The sequence below is a fragment of the Polyodon spathula genome, chromosome 9 (assembly GCF_017654505.1).
Source record: "Polyodon spathula isolate WHYD16114869_AA chromosome 9, ASM1765450v1, whole genome shotgun sequence".
Lineage (NCBI taxonomy): Eukaryota > Metazoa > Chordata > Actinopteri > Acipenseriformes > Polyodontidae > Polyodon > Polyodon spathula.
Window position 1 is genome coordinate 25,023,776 of NC_054542.1, and position 22,891 is coordinate 25,046,666.

Sequence of the window (22,891 nt, forward strand, 5' to 3'; positions counted from 1 at the left end):
TCAAATTGTGAATTAACGAGGAAGCAATGCAGTACCAGGTAGCATTATTTCTAGTACTGCCATACTACTTCTTCATACTGGAAATGTAATTAGTGATGCAGGAGCAGATGACTGATGCAAATGAATATGAGTTGTGCCAGAACCACCCTATTGTTAACATTCTGGTTAGTTGTTGAAATTGGCTTTGATCTGCATCCATCATGAGAGCTGTAACCACATTACAATTATTAACAATGTTTAACGGGAGATGCAAAAAAAAAAAAAAAAAAAAACACACATACAAATGATCAAAAAGAGAAAATAACCTGGAAAATTTTACCACCTGGGGTGGAATAGTTCAGCAATGATTTGTCACTATTTAGAGAAGAACTGCCATGGGTCCTTAAAACAGCAGAAACTAATATAACACCAGAATTACATTTGTGAAGACAGCATTTTGTATTTAAAATTGAGATGGCTAAATAAGGTTGTTGTATTTGAGTTCCAGAAATGCAGCTTGCACTGCATGATGATTTTAATGATGATTTTAATCACCTTTTGGTGATTCAAGGTGCATTATGGGTTGAGTTAGACCACCAACTCTAGGCTATTTAAAAATAAAAGGGGTTCACAATATTTAGGCCTGCCATGTCTTTTGCAAAGAAAAGCTAGTGAAAACCTAGTGAATTCACCTGCCACCAAAACTCCAAAACTATTGATTTAGTAGCTTTTTTCACCATGGATACCATCATAAAAAAACAATTTTAGAAGTGATTTAACATCAGTTTAATAACTGATCCATTGGTAACATTCACTCAACAGTACATCTTAAAATACTTTAGCTCATGAGTTAAAAAAAAAAAAAAAAAAAAAAAAAAAAAAAAAGAAAACCAAACATAAAAGAATGTTATAAGCATTTCTAAAAAGATGATGCGATTAGTTGACAATAGTTTTGAGATCACAGTTCTTATAATAATTCACCATGACCACAATACAACGAACTTGGTCCATCTCCATAGGCTAGTAATCTCTAGGGAAATTCCTTTAAACAACTTGAGTGCAAAGGAGAGCTTGCAGTCTAGGAGACACAGACTTCAGATTGTACAGTTGGCTGAGAAAGGGTGCTGCTGCTCTCAGTCTTTTCCTGGTTTGGCACTTGGAATGCCGTCTTCCTCTTGAACAAACGAAGACTCAACTGGAGTAACTCATTGTCCACCACCGGGGGGTTTGTGTACATCTGCTTTGTTGTTCCCTATTTACGGAACAAAAAAACCGATTTGTATTGTGTAACATCGTGATCAATAATGACTGACTTTTGTTCAGACAAAACTTATAATACTGTGTATGTGGTATTTTTAAAACAATGAATATCAAAACCACACTCATTGTAGAACTAATTAATATATATATATCTGTAAATCATACATATCTGAAATCGTCTTAAATTGACAATATTTTGGGGTGCTATCGCACACCATTTTCAAATAAAAGAGGACTAATATTAAATACCTTTTCATTCTTTAGCAGCTGTTTGCGGATTGCAATGTCCCTCCTGGAACACAGAGCTTTGCAACAGGGGCCCAGGTTCCTTAGCAGACCAGCTCTCTCCTCTTTCCTCTTCAGTGCTGCCATGTTGAGGGCACCCAACTCATGCTCAAACAACTTCTCTGCATCTAAAACAAACAAACAAACAAAAAAACACAAAAAAACACAGGGAGTCCGGTTAGACAAAAACTTGGATTACAAAAAGAAACAACCAGATTTAGCAACTGCAATGTCAAAATCATCACTTTACTCTTAAAAAAACAAAAAATTTGCAACAAACTTTAAATAAATTCATCCTAATCCAATGACAATTGAAGTCATTATAATTAGGTATTGTGTTTTTATTTATTTATTTTGTTTAAATGTGGGTATTTCTGACAATGGCAAAACTTAAGTACATTCAGTAAACTGCACCATGCAGAGGGTAAACCAGTCATGTCCAGTGTTCTTTTGGCGTTTACAGGATAAGCACTGGTTAAACTGGCTTAAGGGTTGTTTCATTGCGATCTGTTGGTTAAGACCTAAAAGCAGAAACTCTGTTTTGACAGAAAATCCCAATTGTAGGAGCCATTAAGGTAAAAACATAGCAACTTACTTAAATGATTTTCCCAACTCCATTGGCCAAAAAGAGACCACTGGCAAAATATACAGCAGCACAGTTGCACTTAGCGCTTTTAACGGAAATCTTCTGCTCTTTCACTACATACCACTTGGGTCTTCCAGTTCTCCACGACAGGCTTCCTTCACCCTGGAGAAGAGCTGAGGGCCTGCAAGCCTCTTGGAAATGCCAGTTCTCAACAGGACTGCTCCAGGTGTGAACTTCAGCAGGGCTGCCCCGGGCTCTCGAGCTTCTATGTGCTTCTTGGGCATCAGGCTAGACCAGTCCACATCGATTGCATGCATAGGGTCTGCAGCACATTCAAGCAGTTTCAAATTAATACTCATATAAGGGAATACCAAACAAATGCAACTGCTTGAGGTCTTCCAATTGTTCCTAAACGTTTGACTGTTGTCAACTGCATGCTTGTCAAATACATCAGCTGTGGTGTTTACACAGAAAGATATGTACAGTGTAAGGTAAGTGCGTAAATCTTTTTTCAAAGTATTTTCCATGTACACAAATGTGGTGCACACGTAGTCTTCTCATACATATTAAACGTTGTAGTGCATCGTGAAAAGTATCAGCATTATTACAAAATCAAGGGCTTCTTTTTGGCTCTTGATGGCATTTTTGATTGGTTACAAAAATATTCAATATGTTAAACCTTAAACATTTTGGAAACTAAAAAGAATCCAACATTCCTATTATGTTCAAGACTTTATTATTATTATTATTATTATTATTATTATTTTTTTTTTTTTTTAAAAGGTGTACCCAGCATCTTGTCATCATCCTGCTGATCCTCCCTTTTTTCTGCCCCTTCAGCCAGGATTTCATCCAGCTCATCATCACTGATGGGCTCATACTCCTCTCCACCTGATCCAAGGGACTGGACATCGTCTGCTTTACCATCATCGTCCCCTACACAAATACAACCGTTACAGGATACATGAGGTGTTCCTTGGGTCACTTGTAATGATTTCAGTTTACTCCCAAATCGTTCACAGCTACCCATACTGCCCTAGGGAAATGTAAAGAAGCATTCAATGGTCTAGATTACACTGTGAGAAACCAATTTAGGTGTTGCCAGTACTCATTTGATCATATTCCAAGGACATAATTAAAATACCCATCTGTAGCTATGTGCAGACATAATGCTATCAGACACATTATATATAAAAATAAGAAAAAAATGAAATTCCTTCTACAATGTAGTACAACTGATATAAAAACAACAGCAATGACAAAACATATTTGTATGATTTACAGAGAATACATTTGGACATTTTGTGTATCATTTTTTTAGTGCTGCTATGGTTTTTCTGAATACACATTGACAAATGGCATAAATTATGTATTTTGCTGTAGAATTTCATGTTCTCCAATCATTTCTAAATGGAAAATGTCATTTTTGATTACTAAAATCCAATTGAACTGAGTTTATATTATGGGAAAGAGGGAATGAAATAACATTAAACACAGAAAAACACATCCCTCTGTATAAGCCATGAATATCTGAATAAAATCACAAATAATTTTTAATGCAGAAAAGCTTCCCTAAGATGCATACATTGATTCATTGTTTCATGACAGCCAAGATATTTCTGGAAACCTCTCAGTACCCTACCTGCCAAACTATGAGGCTTCTCCGCTTCATTTGCTTCCTCCAGCTCATGTAGACTGTCTAGTGTCTTTTCTGTTCTTTCTGCCTCAACGGGTACAGCTTCACACAGTAGTGGTTCAAAATCTTTCTCCTGCTTAGGCTCTAACCTCTTCACCTCCCCATGTAAAGAAATGTCACGATCATGTCCCTCTGGAATGTGTCTCTCCCGATCAGGGTCTATGTCCCTTCTGCGTAGCTCTCTGTCCCTATCTCTCTGCTCCCTGTTCCTATTTGCCTCCCGTCCTCGAGACCAGTCCCTGGTCTCAGGCTCCCTGTCCCAGTCCCGCTGCCTCCCGTCCTTGCGCTCCCTCTCTCTAGAGAGTTGTTCCTGCTCCCGCTCCCTTTCTCGCTCCCTCTCCGGCAGCCTCTCCCTGCTGTCATAGGATCCCGCTCGGGAACGTGCCTGCCTCTCCGACTCTGGGGAGCTTCTTCGAGAACTGTGGCTTTGAGAGTCTTGACGATCTAGAAACAAAAACAAAGCAAGTGTTTAACTCCTGAAAGACATCTTCCTCCAGCCAATTGCTGCACATGCATTTAAGGTAGAAATATGTACATGCACAGCTAGCAATGCTAAGAGGTAGTCACCTGAAGATGTGCTTCGGCTGGGCTCCCCTCGCTTGAGTTGATCTATACGGGACTTCCTCTCTACAGTGGGCTCCACAGCTGGGATCCTCTCCCTCTCACATTCCCTGTCTCGAGAGCGCCCCTGGAGACGCCTTCTTCTGGCACCCTGGTCATCCCCACTGGGGTGTGATTCATTTGAGGGAGACCTGAGCCGACTGGAGGAAGTACGGCTCTGGTTACTGCCCAGACTGCTGCTGCGCTTCTGGTCTGATGCTTTGCGGTGGTGCTGTGGTGCTGGAGGCTGCGCTGGGGGCAGCTGCAGTGGGAGCTCTTCGGCTACTACCAAAGCAGTGGCTGCTGCAGTGGCTGCGGCTGCGGCAGGCGGCTCAACCCTGTCCCTTCCTTTGCTCTTTTGACCCTTCTTGGGCGTCTCCACAGAGGGCTTCTTCTCAGGTGCTGCAATCTCAGCACGTTCAGGGACATCCTCATCAGACCAGTCGCTAAAGTTGGCCCCTTCTCCTTTGGTGGGCTGCATTGCTTCATCAGTACTGCTCTTCTCTGCAACCTGCGCTGGGAACTTCTCCTTGACAGCTGACTGGACAACCAGAGGTGGGGTCCTGGGCCCTCGTTTCTTTTTGCTTGGTGGCTGGGCAGCGGCGACGGCCTCCTCCTCCGAGATGTCCGACTCCCCTCCACGGGACCGTTTGCGTTTCTTTTCTACTGCCTTCTTTTTCGGCACCTTCCTGGGGGACAGCACGACTACAGATTCCTCAGCAGCCGACGGCTCTGGGTTGTACCTCTCAGCCAAGCTGCTGCCATCGTCGTCCTTCCGGTTCTTCTTCAAACCCTTCTTCTGAGACTTGGTCTTCTTCTTGCCGTCATCGTGGGTCCTGTCTGTGGCCACCTGATCCTCTGCTGGTGGTTGGCTAACTGATTCTGGAGGGGGTGGTGGCTCCTTGCTCCTTCTGGACCCCACAGCAGTGCCATCTGAGAGATGGTCTCTCTGCCTGGTAGCTGCCCTGTCCCGGTGCTCTGGCTCATCATGTTTCGTTCTCTCCTTCTTTTCCACCTTCTTGTCCTCTTCTTTCCACCGGCTTGGTTTCTCCTCTGCTACAACACGTGCCGGGGAGCGGGAAGATTCTTTCGGACGCACAACCTGACTCAGCAACCTGTGCTTCTCATCTGCCAAATTATAAGAAAAAAGCTCCACATTAGGTCTTATATCTTTAAAGGCTTTAACTAGAGCAAAAAAAAGTGGATTTTCCAAATATTTGCAGATAAAGCCTAAACGAAACCACAGAAACAGAACTGTCTTCAGGTAACAGACATTTCCCCACCTAAAATAAACATTAAAAATGGCAGTACCCAGTTATTTTGTCAAAACATTTGATGTAAAATACTGAATGGTTTGTGGTGTACAGCACAAAAAAAATTGGGCAAAAGTAAATTGTGTCACCTTGTCCAGTCTAATACAGAGTTCAGCAGTAACCTTTATTGGGAACAGCAGTCAAACATACTCTTACTTTTCTCCTCTGTACTGTTGCAGCCTTCACTGTCAGGAGAGGCATCACGGATTCTCTTTGGAGAGGGATGAGGGCTGGGGCTGCTTTCTACACGGTGCCGCTTCCTGCTTTTAAGAGAAAGACAAATAAGCTGAATAAAAAAATGTTGTTCTGAAGCTTGTCCTTTATGGTAAAGGGTTAAGGCAATTTGTTTAAAAATAAGAAAAAATATTTAACAATGCTTAATGGCACAACAGAAAATTTAGTTTGAAACTAGAAGACTACACATATGTTGTTAAAGAATAGGTGCTTATAAGCCTTATACATGACCTTACATAACTGAACAGAAATAAAAATATCTATTCAGACCCATTTTGTCTGATCACTGTGGAAGTTCTGGTATTAATCTTGCCAGTGTTTCAGAAAAGTTAAGTGACAACATACAAATATTTCCAAATAAAGCAACACAAATAAACAAATACTTTAAATGTGGCTGGGATACTAGGTTGACCCTAAAAAAGATACCTGTATGGCCTAGAAATATCCTTTCTTCTCACAGATTAACTTGCAAGTTACAGAACAAGGTTTTCTAAGTTGGGTCGCAGAATATTTAGGCAGATCTCTCACCTGGCTTTCCTTTCTTCATGTGGGTCTCTTAGGGTGCGCTCCTCTTTCTGGTCGTCCCTCCGGTCCCTGCGCTCCTCACGGCCCTTCTCTCTGTCCTCCCACTCTCTCTGTTCTCGCTGCCTTTCCCTCTCTCGCTGCTCACGTTCCCTCTCCCTGGTCCTTTCCCGCTCCCTCTCTTCCCTCTCCCTTTCTCGCTCTCGCTCTCTCTCCCGCTCCCTTTCCTTCTCTCGCTCCTTCTCCCTCTCTCTTTCTCTATCTCTTTCCCTGTCCCTTACTCGGTCGCGCTCCAGCTCTCTCTCCTTCTCCCTATCTCGCTCTTTCTCTTTCTCTTTCTCTCGCTCCTTCTCCCTCTCCCGTTCCCTCTCCCGATCACGATCCCTGGTTCTCTCATCCCTCCTGTCATCTACTCTGTCTGGTCTCCGTTCATCTCTTCTCTCGTCCCGCTCAATGTCATCATTCCGACTCTGGTGTCTTGTTGGAGAGGCAGGTCTCTGATCTGAAACAGTCACATTGTCATACCAATGTGTAAACATAAAACTACATTTTTCAGAACACCCAGTGCAACGTAAAAAACTTCGTTACAAGGCTTGATACCTTTGTTTTGATCAATCATTTCCAAAGAAATGCTGCACTATCTAAAAGTCGATACTTGCATCTACTTTGTCAAATATTGAGCAATCTAGTCTAATCCTTATCTGTATAAATTTACATCCACTTACATTATGGATCCGAGTACAGTTTTCGGGCAACAAATGCCCCATCACTAGTTGTTATGAATTGTTAGCAAATGGAATTACAATTTTGACAACTGCGTTTGTGAGATTGTTGTCTTTTTTTTTCTACATTTAAAGAGGAAACAATGATCTATTCAGTAATACAGAGATGGTCAGCAAAGGGTCTTAGTAGGGCTAAAGGGCATAAAAGTAGTGGTGGGACAAACACAGGATTCTGATGTTTGGATATTCACTCAATTTAATTATTTATTCGGATATTTGTTTGTTTTCAAAAAGTAATAAAAGCAATTATATTGCTCATATCACAGGAAGAGACAGCATAGCAGCAGGGGCAGGGAGACGTGGCCCTTGTGTGTGTGCCTTTATTTTACAGCAAGACGCTACAGTATGTAATACGTTTAATTAGAAAAATATCCCAGGAGTAAAGAATACATTGTGTAGGCCTCACTTTACCTGAGTGAATTAACTACAAAACTAAGTATGCCAAACAGCAGTTCAAGTTAAATGTTTTGTTTATTCCCAAAATAAATACTACATAAAGTTGACACTGCATTTTATACTATTTTTAAATTTATTTTTATTCCTTGCCATTTCTCCAAAATAAACAGTGGCCATCAACACGTTTTCATACAGTAATAACATGAGGTTTACTTGTACCTTTTTGTAGCTGAACAGGCAACAAACTGAAATTTAACTTTAACTTTTGGTTCTCGTTTAATACACTCTACATAAAAAGTCGCAACAAAGAATACAAAATATAAAATCTATATAAAAATCACATTTCCAGCAAGTTGGGCACTTTAAGTGCAGCATTTCAGAATGACATGCTTGCCTTTTTTCTGTCCGATGAGATTCTGACTCGCTCTACAGCAGCACAACATGTTTGGCCTTCGATAGAGACCACTATACGTGCACATGCATAATCTGATTTGTGCAGTCTAAAACTTTTGAATACAGGCTCAAGAACTGCTGTGTTGACCCTGTGGTTTGTTTTCTTGGTATTTCTAGTGAATACGAACATCTGATTTTTTATATCTGAATACATATAAAAAAATATTCATTTGAATACTCGGGTATTTGTCCCAGCACTAACTAAAAGCCCCAGTTTTTCTGCTTCATGGCTCCCGTCTGTAAACAACTTTTGTGAGCAACTGTATTTTCCAACACTAAGACATTCGAAACATTTACTGTATTTGAGCAAATCTGTGTCTGTACCTCTGTCTCTGTTCTCTCTGCGGTCCCGCTCTGCATGGCCTCCTCTTCTGTCAAAGGAAGAGTCTCTGGCTTGCTCTCTCCGATCGCCCTCGTATCGATCCCTCTCAGGCACTCTCTCGGAATAGCTGCTCCTGGATTCCCAGTTTTCATGGTAGTTGCTGGTGTTGCTGTCAAACTGACTCCCTCTTGTCCCACGGCTCCCTTAAATGGGAGAATCAGAAGATGCATGAAGTTTCAAGACTAAACCAAATGTTCCTTTTCTTTGCAAGGGACAACTTTTGCATTTAATACATCTTAATTTTTTGAGGACCTTGATTTTAGCCCGATTCAAAATACATAACACTCAAAGGATGAAATGGTTATTCTATTCTAGCCTTTGGAAAAGAAGGTACAACGAAATTAGTTATTTACACCCAATTTATTATTTACAAATTATGCACAAAAGCACCTTCTCTGGCCACAGCATCACATTTCATTTTGAATTTACTTTCCTTGATAAAAATGAATCCACGACTGGAAGGTTACTACTCCTCTGCATTTGACTGACTGAGGACACCTGTTTTTTTGCAGTCCTGTGTGAATCATGCATTTATCATCACTTTCTATTTGATTCCGTTTCAATCCATTTCATTGGATTCCACTAGTGGGAGGGGCACTCTAAACAAAAGCCCAGTAACCACACTAAAAACAAAGAAGCAGTAACTTGGGATACAGGAAGGTATATTGGTAACTGTAAAGCCCTTGCATTCATGACATCCTGGTTTTCAATCTCACATTAGCCCATGACAATGATGTTTAGTTTCCAATAAAACTGAAGAAAATGACCCCCCACCCCCTTTCTTATTAACCAACAGTGGAGGAGTTACAAAATACCCTTTTCTGGTGGTTCAGGCCCTCTGGCCCTTCCTCTCCCAGCTCTCTCATTGCGAGGTTCATTCCTGGAGTCGTTCCGGGTCTCATTTCTGGCCTCACTGCGGGTCTCATTCCTGGTGTCCGAACGATTACTATCCTCCCTGGTGTGGCCACGCCCGTAGCTCCTGTCCTCTTGGAAGGGTTCATCCTTCCTGTGGGCTTCCCCTCGGTCCCTCTCTCTCTCCCGTTCGCGATCTCTCTCCCTGTAATCGTGCAAGTCGCGGGTGGAGCGTGTCTCTGCTCTCGGATCCCGAGTGTCTTTGCTGTCCCTGTAATCTCGGGTCTCCCTGGCATCACGAGTTTCCCGTGTGTCCCGCGTCTCTCTAGTTTCTCGTGTGTCCCTGCGATCCCGGGCCTCCCTCCGCTCTCGCACCTCTCTTGACTCTCGATCATCCCTTGGCTCACGGGAGGTGCCCTGCTCCGGTTCATAATCCCGCTCCTCACGGGTCTCCTTCTCTCGTTTACCTCGACCTTCTACCCCACAAAACAAGACACTAAGTTACATTAAATGGTTAAAGTAGATTAAATTCCAGTGCACATGCACACATTAATGGTAAAAATGCATCAAACATGGTATATTGTTGGAACAACTAAGTATATTCAAACAGTGTTTGGCACACAAAGGAAACATTTTGCTTCATCAGTCTAATTAGTTTCTCCATGTTGGAATCTACATTCAAGTGAATGAAGCTAAGTCATGAATAAATCAGCTTCTACCATACCTTCCCTCCGGTCATGTCGTCGGTCGTGTGAAGGAGGGCTCCGATCCCTCTCCTGTCTTCCCTTGTCTCTGCCCTGGGAGTGGGTCCGGTTAGGGCTAGCCCTGCGTTGTGGGGAAGATGGCCGGGCCAGGTATGGGGAGCAGGAGCGCCTGGGGGAAACTGCCTCCCGCTGGTAGGGCGAAACTGAGCGCTTACGTCGGGGAGAGGGAGAATGCCTTTGAGCTGAGGAGCCAGAGTGGGATGAAGAGGAGTGGTGCCTAGTGGGTGTTGGGCTGCGATGTCTTGGAGGGGTGGGTGATCTGTGGGAAAGAAACCAATTGTGTTACCAACCTATATATGTTATGTTTACCACCTTACAAAAACAAGGGCGGTAACCGAGTCAAGTGGTTTGAGCAAAGCATTAGGATCAAAATTTATGCGCTGCCCCCATTTTTGTGTCTCTCCTCACCCCAGGATTCTAAAACTATTCCATATAATTCAGTTTTCTAACAGTTTTATATTCTCTGAATGGATGAGGTTTAGGATAATGTTGGCGTTCCCAAAAAAAAAGAAAAAAAAAGTATACACCTGCGAGATGGTGAGAAGGCTGTTTTCTGTGTGGCAGATCTTGTTAGTGATGGTGACGATGATTTCCTTCTTGAAGGAGAGAATTCCCTAGAAGGAGAAGAGTTACTGCCAGACCGGTCCTCCGGCGACTGGGATATTTTTTGTTTCTGGGAGTTCTCCGAATGATCCCTGTACAAGGCAAGTATAGAGATTTGAAATGCTGTGCAATCTAACAGTGGGCACCAATTGACAATTTGGGCGGGAGGAACGTATTGCGAGGCTGAGACTTGTACATTTACCACCCCCCCCAAAAGAACAAGTTTTATATTTAATATGCATACAGAGAGAGAATGGCACAGGTTCTCGTATGGCCAGCTGCTTACCTGCGCTTCTCCTTCCTTTCTTTGCTTCTTTGCTTCTCCGAATCCCTGCCCCTTTCTTTGGTCTCCTTTGATTTGTCTTCCATTCTTTCTTTAGCTTTGTGTTTTTCTTTGTGTTTCTTGGCTACAGGGCTTTGCTCCTGGACAGAGGGGGGAGGAGGAGGAGGAAGAGGAGGAGGAGGAGGAGGACTTGGGGTACGAGGGCCTTTCTTTTTACCCTGGACAGCCTTAGAAGACCTACAGAGAAATCAAATTCAATCACACACATGAGCGTTTTAGCAAATAGAATGTACTACTCTCATCTCCTCTCTGCACACTAGCAGGACAGTGACTATGAGAGCTCACCTCTGCAATTACCTGGCCCCTAGCGGTTTTGTACATTACATCAGTAGGCATCACTCTGATACTGTCAGTGAAATATGACAATTTTAACTGTTCATTCTGGGATAACTAACAAGCACGGACTGTTGTGGTACAACACAATAACATCCTAGATAAGGTGGCAGTGTTAAATATCTGCATGGGTACTCATTCTATACAGTACATTCTAGAGAAGAAAACAATCCCATCTGTTTCACACTAGGGCTGTCAGTTAAGCCTCCAAACAGCAAATCAATTAATTGGGCACACACAATGTTTTATGTAGATGTGCGAACCGATTCCTTTGAAACCGGATACCCAGGTCCTGCTTTGGAACCGACGAACTAGATACAAACACCAAAGATCTGGTTCCAGCGAGTACTATTATGTATTTTAAAAAATTGATTAAAAACAATTAATTATCAGACTTAAGTTCTGTCAAAAATACATTTGATATGTAACTATAACTATAAATGGACACGTTCATACTTAGCAAAAAACTTGCACTTAGCTAGACTATATATTTGCACTTCGTTGTTATTTTTTGCTCTGTAATTGTGCGGTCTTTCTAATGCAGGGGTTGCGAACCTGTGGCACACAGGGCTACTAGCCCTGGCACGCCTTGGTAGCGCCAGGAGAGATAAAGCCTAAACAAGTTTAACAAACTACAAGTGCTACTAAAATATTTATTCCAAACAGATTACAGTACTTTAATGTAATCTACATAAACTACAAACAATTTTATGAAAAACATCTTTTTTATTTAGTGACAGCTGCAGCATCACACATTGCATCTTGTTAATACTGTACCAAAGCGTCACTGTCTGTGAAACACACAATGCAAAAATCTCTGCCTAAAAGATAATAACAACAAAAATTAATAACAACAACAACAAATTGATTTATTTACCACAACATGCAGAACAGCTATAGTTCAAGCTAATCGTTACTCCAAAATTGTATTTAACATCACTGATAGTTTATTTTTTTAACATTATTGAAGAGTGTTAACTATTCAATGTATAACAGTTCGTTTCGAAACTTCAAAAGAAGTACAAACTATATGCAGTCAGTTTTCTTCAATGTGCACAATTTATTTGCATGCTGTTTGCTAGGAATACAAGCCTATCGTCCCGCTCTGGATCCAAGGCAACGCGTTTTTTTGTTTCGAATACACAGTGGAGGTGTATTTACAAAGCATTTTAAAAACTGATTCGCTGGTAGGATGGGACCAGCAAATCACATGCTAGTTAACGCGAATAGGAAAACAAGAGCATGGCAACTGCTTGTCTTTGTCAGAAATATTGTAAATAGCAAGGCAGGGTGTTCGGTGCATTTTCGTTGATAAACTTAATGTTAGTAACTTTGTACATTTCAAAAATGCAATTATTGAATAGATTAAGCAGTATTTATAATCGATGTATATAAAGAAGAATGGAATCGACTTCTTATTTAAATCGGAGCAGTCCTATACCACCCAAGTACAGTTCACATTTATACTGACCTCTGCTGGTCTGTGCCAGGTGAAGATAGCCCAGCCACCTTTTTTTCTTTCTTGCCTGAAGAAGCCTTGGGGCTTGCTTTGTGTTTAGGGGAGCCACTGGATTTTCGGGATGAAGGAGATCCTTTGGATTTGACTGGCTCAGGAGACATCTTAAAACAACATGAAGAAAAGTCAACACGTGCGACATACTGAAGGTATGGCAACCCTGTTAACCTAGCTTTCCCACCCAAGATGGTCAGGTCACCACCAGGCCTACAGACTGACAAATAGCCTTACCTTTGAATAGTTGCTACTCCTGCTCTTGCTGATGTGTTCCTGTTAAAAAATGTTATAGTGTGTCATTTGTTTGATACTCTGAGTCTATTTTCTTCAATTCATTTTTTGTTTCAGCTATAAAAGGGGTTATCTGCCAAGACAATTGTTTATAGTACTAACAACAACTTCAGCTATGATGGAAAACATTTTTGCATTACATTTATCTTCAACAGCAGATATAGTCAGTGATTATTTGAATATGAACTTAAAGCTAAATGCAGATTAATGTATCTTTTGGTTAAATAAATGGCAGAGACTATCTGCCAAAGCAGTTGAGTTAAACCAGAGCAAAGACTGCTGTAGAGTTATAGAACCCAATATAAAATAAAAAAAAATAAATAAAAAAACAAACCTCCTTATTTATGACAATCTCCTCTCTCTTTTCCATATTCTCCTGCTCTAGCTTCATCAGCTCCCGTTGAATCTTCTGTCTCTTCATTTCCAGGGACAATTCATAATCATAATCACCGTTGTCAGAGTCTGAAAGAACAAAGCAACACTATAGTAATGCTAAACTTTTTGCTTTTGAATACAGAATTCCAAACTATTCCATCTATTAATTCTGTGAGCAAAGTGATAACTTAATAAAACTATCTAAACTAGACCATTGACACTGTTTCACTTGCAGATCAGCCTTGTCAAATATTTTCCTTTATACATAAAAATTTGTTCAATTTCTTTTGCTCTCATATTTGATTAATTATTGACCATCCCACCTTCTCTATTGGCTTCCCACTCTGTGGGTTCATCCTCACTTTCCGGAGTACGCTCTTTTGTTATTTTAATATCTTCCTTTTCTCTGTGTCTGCTACGTGACGAGTCTCTCTGTAAATGAAAGAATACAATAAGGAGCATAATTACTATTATTCCCCCCTCCACCTTTATATATTATACTCTATTTATATTACTACTCAAACTTAAATCTACAAAGCCAGTCTGATATTCCCCCACACACAAATCAAAAACTTGAAGTAGTACAAACTTACTCTAGCAACAGGAGAAGTGGGCTCGTCTGGATTTCTCTTTTGAGCATCTGGTTCAGCGTCTTGTCTTTTATTCTTCATCCTCTCTCGAAGATCTCCCGTAGGTCTTTCTGGTGACCTGTGAAGTTCACAAAAACAATAGAAATGGTGTTTCAAATAAAGAAATAAATATGCACACACACACACACACACACACACACACACACACACACACACACACACACACACACACACACACACACACACACACACACATATATATATATACACACATATATATACACACACACACACACACACACACACACACACACACACACACACCCACGCACCCATTTCTGGTTGATGTCACGTGATGTCCCGATTCGCTTTCTTAAATCAAACACCAATTACCAAAGGAAGTTGTTTCTTTTTACGCTCATATCTTGATGGAGTTATTAGACGTGCATTGATCTCACCTGATTCGATTCTACTTTCCACCGTGACATTCTCCGGTTTATCATTTTATTTGGTATCTGCATACTGGAATATGTATGAAAAAGATATTCTACATGTGGATTTATTATTAACTGATTTACCACATTGCAACATTTTGCCCATGTGGATTCGCTTACATTAATTAAAGCCCTGCCTACTTCACGACTGTGAAATCTGTCTATTTTGTGTACTTTTACCCTGCACTTAAATCCAATGAAGTTATGTGTATTGGTCCATCCAGGTTCCTAATGTGATTATAAACTTGTTAATTTTTTTAAAAAAGTGGCAAGATTGGATTGATTGACACTTAACAGCAGCCAATAACCACTCCGGGCTCTCCTTATGGATTGGTAGATATGGGCTTCTGTGGCGGGTTTAGTATTCTAGGAGCTCTCAACTAGTATTGTTAAGCGAGTGTCCAAAATGAATTAAAAAAGCACTACAATAATTACTGCAGCGGATCGTGTACAATAATTTTTTCTACATGGTGATGGTGGCAAACTATTTTGTACAACCTGCAATGTTTCATTGGCTCACATGTCGAGCTACAATCCAGCAGCATTTAGATTAAAAAGAAAAAAAGACTGCGGAGAGTGTATTGCTTCAAAACAAACAGGTAAAAAACACAACTTTTTTTCTGAAACAGCGGCACGTGACAACGTAGTAATGTTAGATATTAGTTTCGCTTAAGACAGACGGCTACTGTTGGAATTGATTTAAAACAAAATATGTATAAAATAAAGCAGGTTAATCTCGACCTCTGCATCATCGTCCTGTATTTGTTCCCAGACACATATTCTCAGTAACTTTTAGAAGCAACAACACAGATTACGTTCTTGACATTAAGTTAATATATACAAGACAAGTTTTTAATTTCATGGAATATTCGATTTCATTAAAATATCGATTTGGTATCAAGGGGTCCCAATCGATAGATAATTCGATTACTATAGTTATCATTGCAAGCTAGTTAACATACAAGATGGTTGGTTATAATGAAGCCAGGACCACAAAAACAAACAAACTAAAAAGAACAACTAGAGAGGGAGGAGACACACACCATCTAAAGATTTTTGGATTGCTTGTAAAAAACTGTAAAGTCTGACATCTTTCCAACATCATTTTCAACTACTGAATAAGGGAGGGGGAAATATTATAGGATTAGACCGTCTGTGGACAACAGTTTTTATTTTATTTAACCACTATAAAAATAAAACATTTTATAGAATTTTTTTTTTCTAAACTTTACACTACAAATGTTTAGTACAAAATATAATTGGAAGGAAAAAAAATTAATACATTTCTGCCACTCATAATGGTGATGTCAGCCAGGGTCTCTGATATGTGTGTAGCCACTGCCTAACAGTTGTTTGCACCAGTCAGGCTATCCAAGAATCGAGACGCAGAGAAAAAGTGTAATGCATGCAATCACTCCTAAAGGGAAGGTCTTCAGTTACACAGGAACAAGCAATCCAACAATGGCAGGAATAACAGAAGCATCGTCAATCTAATCTTCACCCAGGATGAGGCAGCGAAGTATGCAAATCTCCAAATTCAATTTTTGTCGGTAAATTCAAATTGAAATGCGATGAGGTGACCAGAGAAGGCGCTCTTGTGTCTCATTTGTAAACAGTGAACCGGATGTAAAGAACATATGCAAGACAGAGGAAGAACAAAGTGCATGAATTGAACGCCTTTTCATTTCGTTGTACCTTCTTTTCCAATGCCTAGACTAATCATGTCATCCCTTGAGTGGTATGTAATTCCACACATATCTTCAAATGCATTGTTCCTAGCATTTAAAAAAAAAAAAAAAAAAGACTCGCCTTTATGTTTTTTATTTTTGCACAATTTGAATATTATATTATGGTTTATTGTAAAGGCTGGTATTGCTTTGAGACGAATACCCCGGAAATGCTGATATCATAACGTAACACTGAGATGGCCGACTCACACAGGAGTAAAAAGCACAGGACAAGTGAGTATTAAATTTTAGAGATGGTCCCAATGTCCTGTAAAATAAAATTTTAAAAATTTCTCAGTAAAAATTCAAAATCCACCTGTTTATGTGGCGATTTCTAGTCCTGTGCGAATAGGGCTTAAGATGGCATGGATTTGTGAATGTAGTTTCCTAATGTCTGAAACATTGCAAAAACAAAACAGTCGTGATCAGTGACAAAGATTCTGATCAGCTCAACTAACATCTGCTGTCATAAATGATCCTTAACAGCACAGTGAAAATAAAGCAATTTTAAAAAAGAAAGATGGAGCTGGAGATGTGATGGCAAAAACAAATTAACTACTTTGTTTTCCCTACATTTTTTGGTTGAGTATTTGTCAATACACTTTGTCATACACAACAGAAATTCTTGTGGCAAACTGCAAAAACCAAGCCGACTGACAGGAAAATTTGCTACACATTACACATTAGTTACAAGTATAAACCATTACACTTAAAGGGTACATAAGGACTTTTTTTTATTTTACTGTTTTACATGTTCCCATGATTGCTACAACTGTTTGACCACTTTTTTAAACTTTTAAATTGCATTACCTGCCTCAGGATGGTTTCACATGTACCACATTGACTTCTCAGAACTACATTTCCCATCATCCTCCTGCTCACATATGTAACTGAGATGGATTTACCAGTCAGCAGGAAGCCGATAGGAAATGTAGTTCTGAGAGGCCCATGTGGGTACATGTGAAGCCATCTTGAGACAGGGAATGCAATAAAAAAAAATTTAAAAGTGGCAAAAATGTAAAAAAAAAAATTAAAACAATACACACACCTTACTGAAACAATTGTAGCAACATATGGGAACATGTAACAATAAGATAAAAAAAAAGTCCTTATATACCATTTAAGGTTACTTAAACATAAAAGAACAAGAACAATGCTTGTTTTTACTGTTTAGCAGACTGATAAAGTGAGAAAGATAAAGGTCCAGTTATCCTATTATTTATATATATGAAATGCTATTTTATTTATTTTTAACCTCAACAAGTTGTTCTGGTTGGTTATCCCCCCAGGCAGTACACTGTCACTATTTTATTAAAAACATTTATTACAAAAACCAACAAAAAAAAAGCCAATGTGAAAGGGGAATTGAGGGAGTCTGAAAAGTGCAAAAAAAATGAATGGGCGATTCCTGTGAAATTTAAAAAAGCATGCCCTATTAAATTTACACATGCTTTTTTAGTTCACAGTCATTTGTCCCAGCTTGGAAAGCACTCCACTGTTGTCATCTGTCCCATCAATTTTTTTTGGAGCTACTAACTTCTCTACTGAACATATCATTTGTTAGTTAAACACACATACACCAACTAACTATCTAACTAGACTTGGCTTGGGCCTCATACTGTACTTTATTAAAACGGTGCTGGAAAGCAACAATTAAATGTAGCAGATGTTTCGACCCACATTTTAAATTACTGGAACCCTAGACCTGTCACTGGTTAGTTGTCTACTTGCTTACCTTTTGTATGAACCACTATAGCCTTTCCCTCTTGGCTGGGGTCCATGCGTGTACCGACAGGTATTTCCATAAACACAATTGCCAGTCTTTTGCCAATTTCGACACTGTGTCTAAAAAAACAAATAGTAAAAAAACCCCAATTCAGCATATAGAAAATCTTTCTTTTTTCTTTTTTTTTTTCCTTTTGATTCTCACCGGTCATTGCATTCAACTTCACTTGAACAAGAGCAAAAATATTAAAACTACTTTGTTTTCACACAATACTCCTTTAAAAACGACAATTTTCAATTATATGCAGTAAAAGCCACCGAGCCTAAAAACAAATGCCTTTTCATTGTATATGTGCAATGGTAAAGAGTTTCAGGACACATGCAAGTAAGTGATGAGTTATAACCAAGGTGGGACAAAGAGTCTAATAAACCCTAACTTGCAACTACATTTTGGTTGAACTACTGGAGACCTTACTGTTGAACCCTGAAGTGTTTTTATATATAAAAAACAGTTACAGATCAGACATATTTTTCTGTTTGACAAAGTAATTGTGCATTATTGCCAGCTGGTTGACTAAAAAAGAAAGCTCTGGTTTTACGTCCTAAAAGTTTATTCATATATTATAATTTAAGTGAAACATACTGCTACTTTCACATTATGGAAAATATGTTTGGCAAAACCAAATTACATAATGCATATACAATACACATTACTGAGGACGCAGTTTCAAACAAATCCTTGAGTACATAGCACAAGAAAGAAACTTAATTTGTTTTGTATTTACAGTACTATTCACATACCCATTGATCAATTGTGAAATGCAAACTAACAGATGACAGTATAACTGTTGATTGCGGGATTAAATCAAACCATTTCATGAAACCATATCCTTATTGTTTATTGTTTATTTAAATAAAAATAAATCTTTATTCAATTTATAAAAGAGATGTTTTTATTCAAAATAAACAAATAAAGCTTAACGGTTCTGTGGTTCTGATTTTCTATGAAGTTATGAAAGGTATTTTTTTCACTTAGAGTCCGCAGCTAATAGTGCAGAGTATGCAAATACATTAAAAAGCAAAATCGAGATTATGTAGAAAAATAGATTGCACAGATATGAACAGCACAGGAGGCATGTCATTCATTTTATTCGAAGCAGTAAAACTTCACAACCAATCCTGCAAGACACAATGCCCACTATTAACTGATGGAACTCTGCCAAGCGTAACTTACACAACTGAATGGTACAGATCTTTTTGCCTTGTTTTGTTTTTGTTGTTGTTTCTGTCTCCAGTTAACATGCACGGTGCAAAAAAATAAATAAAAAAAAAAGAAAAACAAATGTTGGATTACTTTTGAATAGACCGAGCAAGCACGGTAAGAACTGCTTTTGGAACGATGTTTTGTAAATTGCAAAATATTACATTATAGTGCTTTGTTTTGCAATCGTTTTCTTTGTTTTACAGTTACAAAATGTTTACATATTCAATGTGCCCCTGGAACCAATTAAATCGGACGTGACAGGCTCTAATGTAATCTGTTGAAAACAAAATCATTTCTCAAGATAGTTTTATTAAACAGCATCATGTCTTGCATGCAGATCCCTGTAGCTCAGGAAATCCAGACTCATGCACCAGTTTATTGCTTTGTTGAAATTCCACAAATCTTTGTACTACAGCTGTGTTAACATTTTACAAGGTTTACAAACTGCAACGCAGTCCCTGTATGGAAAATATTCACTAAAATACAAAATAAAAATTTAAAGAATGAGTGACACATTCGTTGTCTCAAAAATGTGTTTATTTCTTATTTTTATTACGATGTCAAAACATATCTATCATGACAATGACCTTTATAGCCACCAGCTTCAGTGGTATTTTGTCCCACCTCGAGTATAACAATCAGTGTATGATCCATTTTGATGCATTCATAAAGGTAGTTAATTTCATTAAACAAATGCTTCCAGCAAAACATCTAGCAAATATAACGGGAACTGGGGTTAAACACTGTATACATAAACAAAGAAAATGTTTTTTAGACGATAGCCTCACAATATTTCATGATGTGTGCGTGGCGTTAAAAAGGGAGGGGGTGGGAATATAATTAATTGATAATAATCAAACTCGGATGATTTTGTGTAATTGAAAGAAAGCTGGTGTACTGGTTTAAAAATATACATATATATTTAAAAAAAAAAAAAAAATCACAAAACAGGAAAACATTTAGGCTGGTTTTACAGACCAAATTTAGCATTTTGGGTATGGAAATCCATGACTGATGCCAATAAGGGTAAATGAAACCCTGTCAGGGTGTTAAACGGTTCTGTGGTACATTCATTTTAGGAAAATATTAATACAAAATTGATCGATTTTGTTTTTGATTTTACAATAATTACTCACCTCGGCATTGCTTCCTGTACTTGGCCCAAGTCTCTCAAACACACTGGGTCTGCGGGAGGTACTGTCCGATATGGTCTTTGAATTTTCCACGGTTACCTTCCTCCTGATTTTGGACATTCTGGACACTTAGAACTTGAAACAAACAACAACGTTTTGTTGAAATACGATTTAATCAGACCAGTAGGACTCAATGTTTTGGTGTGGATAGAGACAGGTATTGATGTGGCTACACCTCAATCCTCATACTTCATAAAACAACACACAGTTCCCTATGCAACAGTTGCAGCCTGCATGGTTGCAAAGTGCAACATTAAAATACACCTGTCTTCACTTGCATCTTGTAACTCAAAGGTATGACAGTTCTAACCCCAAACATCTACTGTTTTGTTTCAGCCTTTTTATTTATTTATTTTTTTTTTAAACCAACCTTGCCCTGTGTTTTAATTCTACCTAATTTACAAACTACCATGACTATTTTGAAATTGTCTCACCCTGCATGACAAGTTGAGAAACTGCCCACACTTCATAAGGAAAAGGGTGGTAAATGAAACGGCAGCAACAAGGTATGTTTCTGGTGGTGGATATTGTGGAACGCCTTTTTCTGCAGTTAACATTCCTTGTAGAATGTATACAAATTGGACGCGGCTGATGGGTGTACTAAAGAAAGGAATTATGACGTAATGTAACAAGTCACCAACAAATTCAAATGACAGTAGGTCATGCAACTTACATGTTATATGTGTCCTACAGCCGGAAATAGTATCGTATAAGCATTGTGAGTGTACAGTCATAACGTATCCTCTACTTGCATTTTTATACCATTTCAAGTGGTAGTCAGAATAAATGACATGCCAAATATTTTCAACATTTATGCATTTGCATTACTATCTATCACACTGAAAACAAACAACATCCGGGAGATAAAATTAAATCCTGTCTTAACAATACCTGCTGCCGCGCGCTACAGCTTCTGAACTCATCTTGAAGCAGGGCCGAGAACTACTTTTAGGCCTGCTGTCCTTTGGGGTTCTCGATTGAACGCCAGACTACAAACGTGAGAAAATAAATAGTTACCCGTAAAATGTGTCCTGCTGTCGCTGAGTCTGAATTCATAAGGTTGGACGTTTCCTTTCCGTTTAAAAAGATAAAATATTGCTCATCTCCCTACACCGGGTCACTGATGTATGTGTTTAGCAACAGGGATGCGCGGGGTATTGTGGGAACTCACTGCTGGGTAGAAAACCAGCCGGTAAGGGAGGGGGGCAGTACTGAGCTCCACAAACTGGTCATCTTGTTAGCAAAATGTTCCACTGCTGTTCTCTTCGTCTGGATTTAGAGTCAAATACAAATATAACAGTAATTAAATATATAATAGTTTTCATTTTATTAAGTTTAATACTTTAATTTCAGTGTTTAAGTAAATGTTGTTAAATAGTCATGCACAGGGCAGTGACAATCTTAAAATAGTCTTTACTTACCACGTTAATACAAAATCAAATGAATCAAGTAAGTATGAAAATTAACTTGGTTTGGTTTGTTTGACAAAAAAAAGAGATATTTTATGAAAGGGCCGACATTATTTACTACTTGATTTAATGTGTTACTTATTTTCTATGAGCATCCAGAAACATCTGGATAATTTTGACATCATTTTTGACAACTTGAAAAGGGTAGGTACAGTACTCCATTCTGTTAGTTCCGTAACCTATTCAAGTAGTCACAGGCATAGACTTGCACATCCAGCAACTGCAAAATAGAAATCTCATTGCCAGTGGGGGTGTGTTGTGATGTCTTAAGTGGTACTGAAGTGTAAGGTGGTCAAGGGAGACAAGGTTACCTTTTACCTCCGAACAGTCCTTATGGAACATGCTCCATTTTGACTTCTTTAGCAATCCCTCCCTTTTTACATTTCTTTTGAACCTAAGTTCTGCCACATTTTGGAAAAACAGTCTTCAATGTGAAATTGAAAGTGCTGCTTTTCCTTGTAGTTCATTATTACTTGATTTGAATGCACTCCATGTGTTTTGACATAAGCTTGTTGCTGTATTCTAACAGATGCTATTAGAAAGTGAGCTACAAAATACCTTCATACTGGCAGGAGAAATCTGGAGGCAAGCAACTGACCCATGGACTAAGGAAATCAGCAATTAAACACATTTAACGTAAAACTAACCTCCCTCACTGATGAAGCATAACCCTTTCAGCAACAAATATAGCCCTATCTCTTTGAAAATGTTGTTTGGGCTCATACCTTCTGGGCGTGCTTGACAAGTAAGTTAATGATAGCTTTGATCAATTGACTACACCCTACTAAATTGATTTAGGGGGTTATCGCCTAGATTATCACATTTAGTGTACAGCTAAACATATATTCATTCAACTAAATTGAAGCT

At 39.1% G+C, this 22,891-nt stretch overlaps 1 protein-coding gene across 3 annotated transcripts; it reads right to left on the bottom strand.

Annotated features, from left to right (window-relative positions):
• Positions 1–839: 839 nt before the first annotated feature.
• On the bottom strand, positions 840–21,709 carry LOC121320547 (zinc finger CCCH domain-containing protein 13-like). 3 transcript variants are annotated; one of them, XM_041258958.1, is made up of 21 exons: positions 21,573–21,709; positions 20,499–20,630; positions 18,109–18,218; positions 14,156–14,270; positions 13,886–13,994; positions 13,522–13,649; positions 13,131–13,169; positions 12,855–13,003; positions 10,994–11,227; positions 10,632–10,799; positions 10,065–10,363; positions 9,304–9,816; positions 8,431–8,631; positions 6,482–6,977; positions 5,876–5,979; positions 4,374–5,534; positions 3,753–4,250; positions 2,900–3,046; positions 2,232–2,432; positions 1,489–1,652; positions 840–1,231 (listed from the first exon to the last, which is right to left on the bottom strand). In XM_041258958.1, exons 2-21 carry the CDS (start codon positions 20,613–20,615, stop codon positions 1,058–1,060), a joined length of 5,127 nt encoding a protein of 1,708 aa, XP_041114892.1. In that variant the 5' UTR covers positions 20,616–20,630; positions 21,573–21,709; the 3' UTR covers positions 840–1,057. The 3 variants fall into 3 exon arrangements, with proteins under 3 accessions (XP_041114892.1, XP_041114891.1, XP_041114893.1); XM_041258957.1 differs by having other exon boundaries at positions 5,876–5,982; XM_041258959.1 differs by lacking the exons at positions 18,109–18,218; positions 21,573–21,709 and having other exon boundaries at positions 5,876–5,982; positions 20,499–20,580.
• Positions 21,710–22,891: the final 1,182 nt, after the last annotated feature.

Coding starts and splice junctions, on each gene's coding strand:
- LOC121320547 (XM_041258957.1), bottom strand. CDS start 20,615: ATGTCCAAAATCAGGAGGAAGGTAACCGTGGAAAATTCAAAGACCATA. Junction 5,983..6,481: donor CATGAAGAAAGGAAAGCCAG/GTGAGAGATCTG, acceptor TTCTCTTAAAAG/CAGGAAGCGGCACCGTGTAG. Junction 5,535..5,875: donor CAACAGTACAGAGGAGAAAA/GTAAGAGTATGT, acceptor ATAATTTGGCAG/ATGAGAAGCACAGGTTGCTG.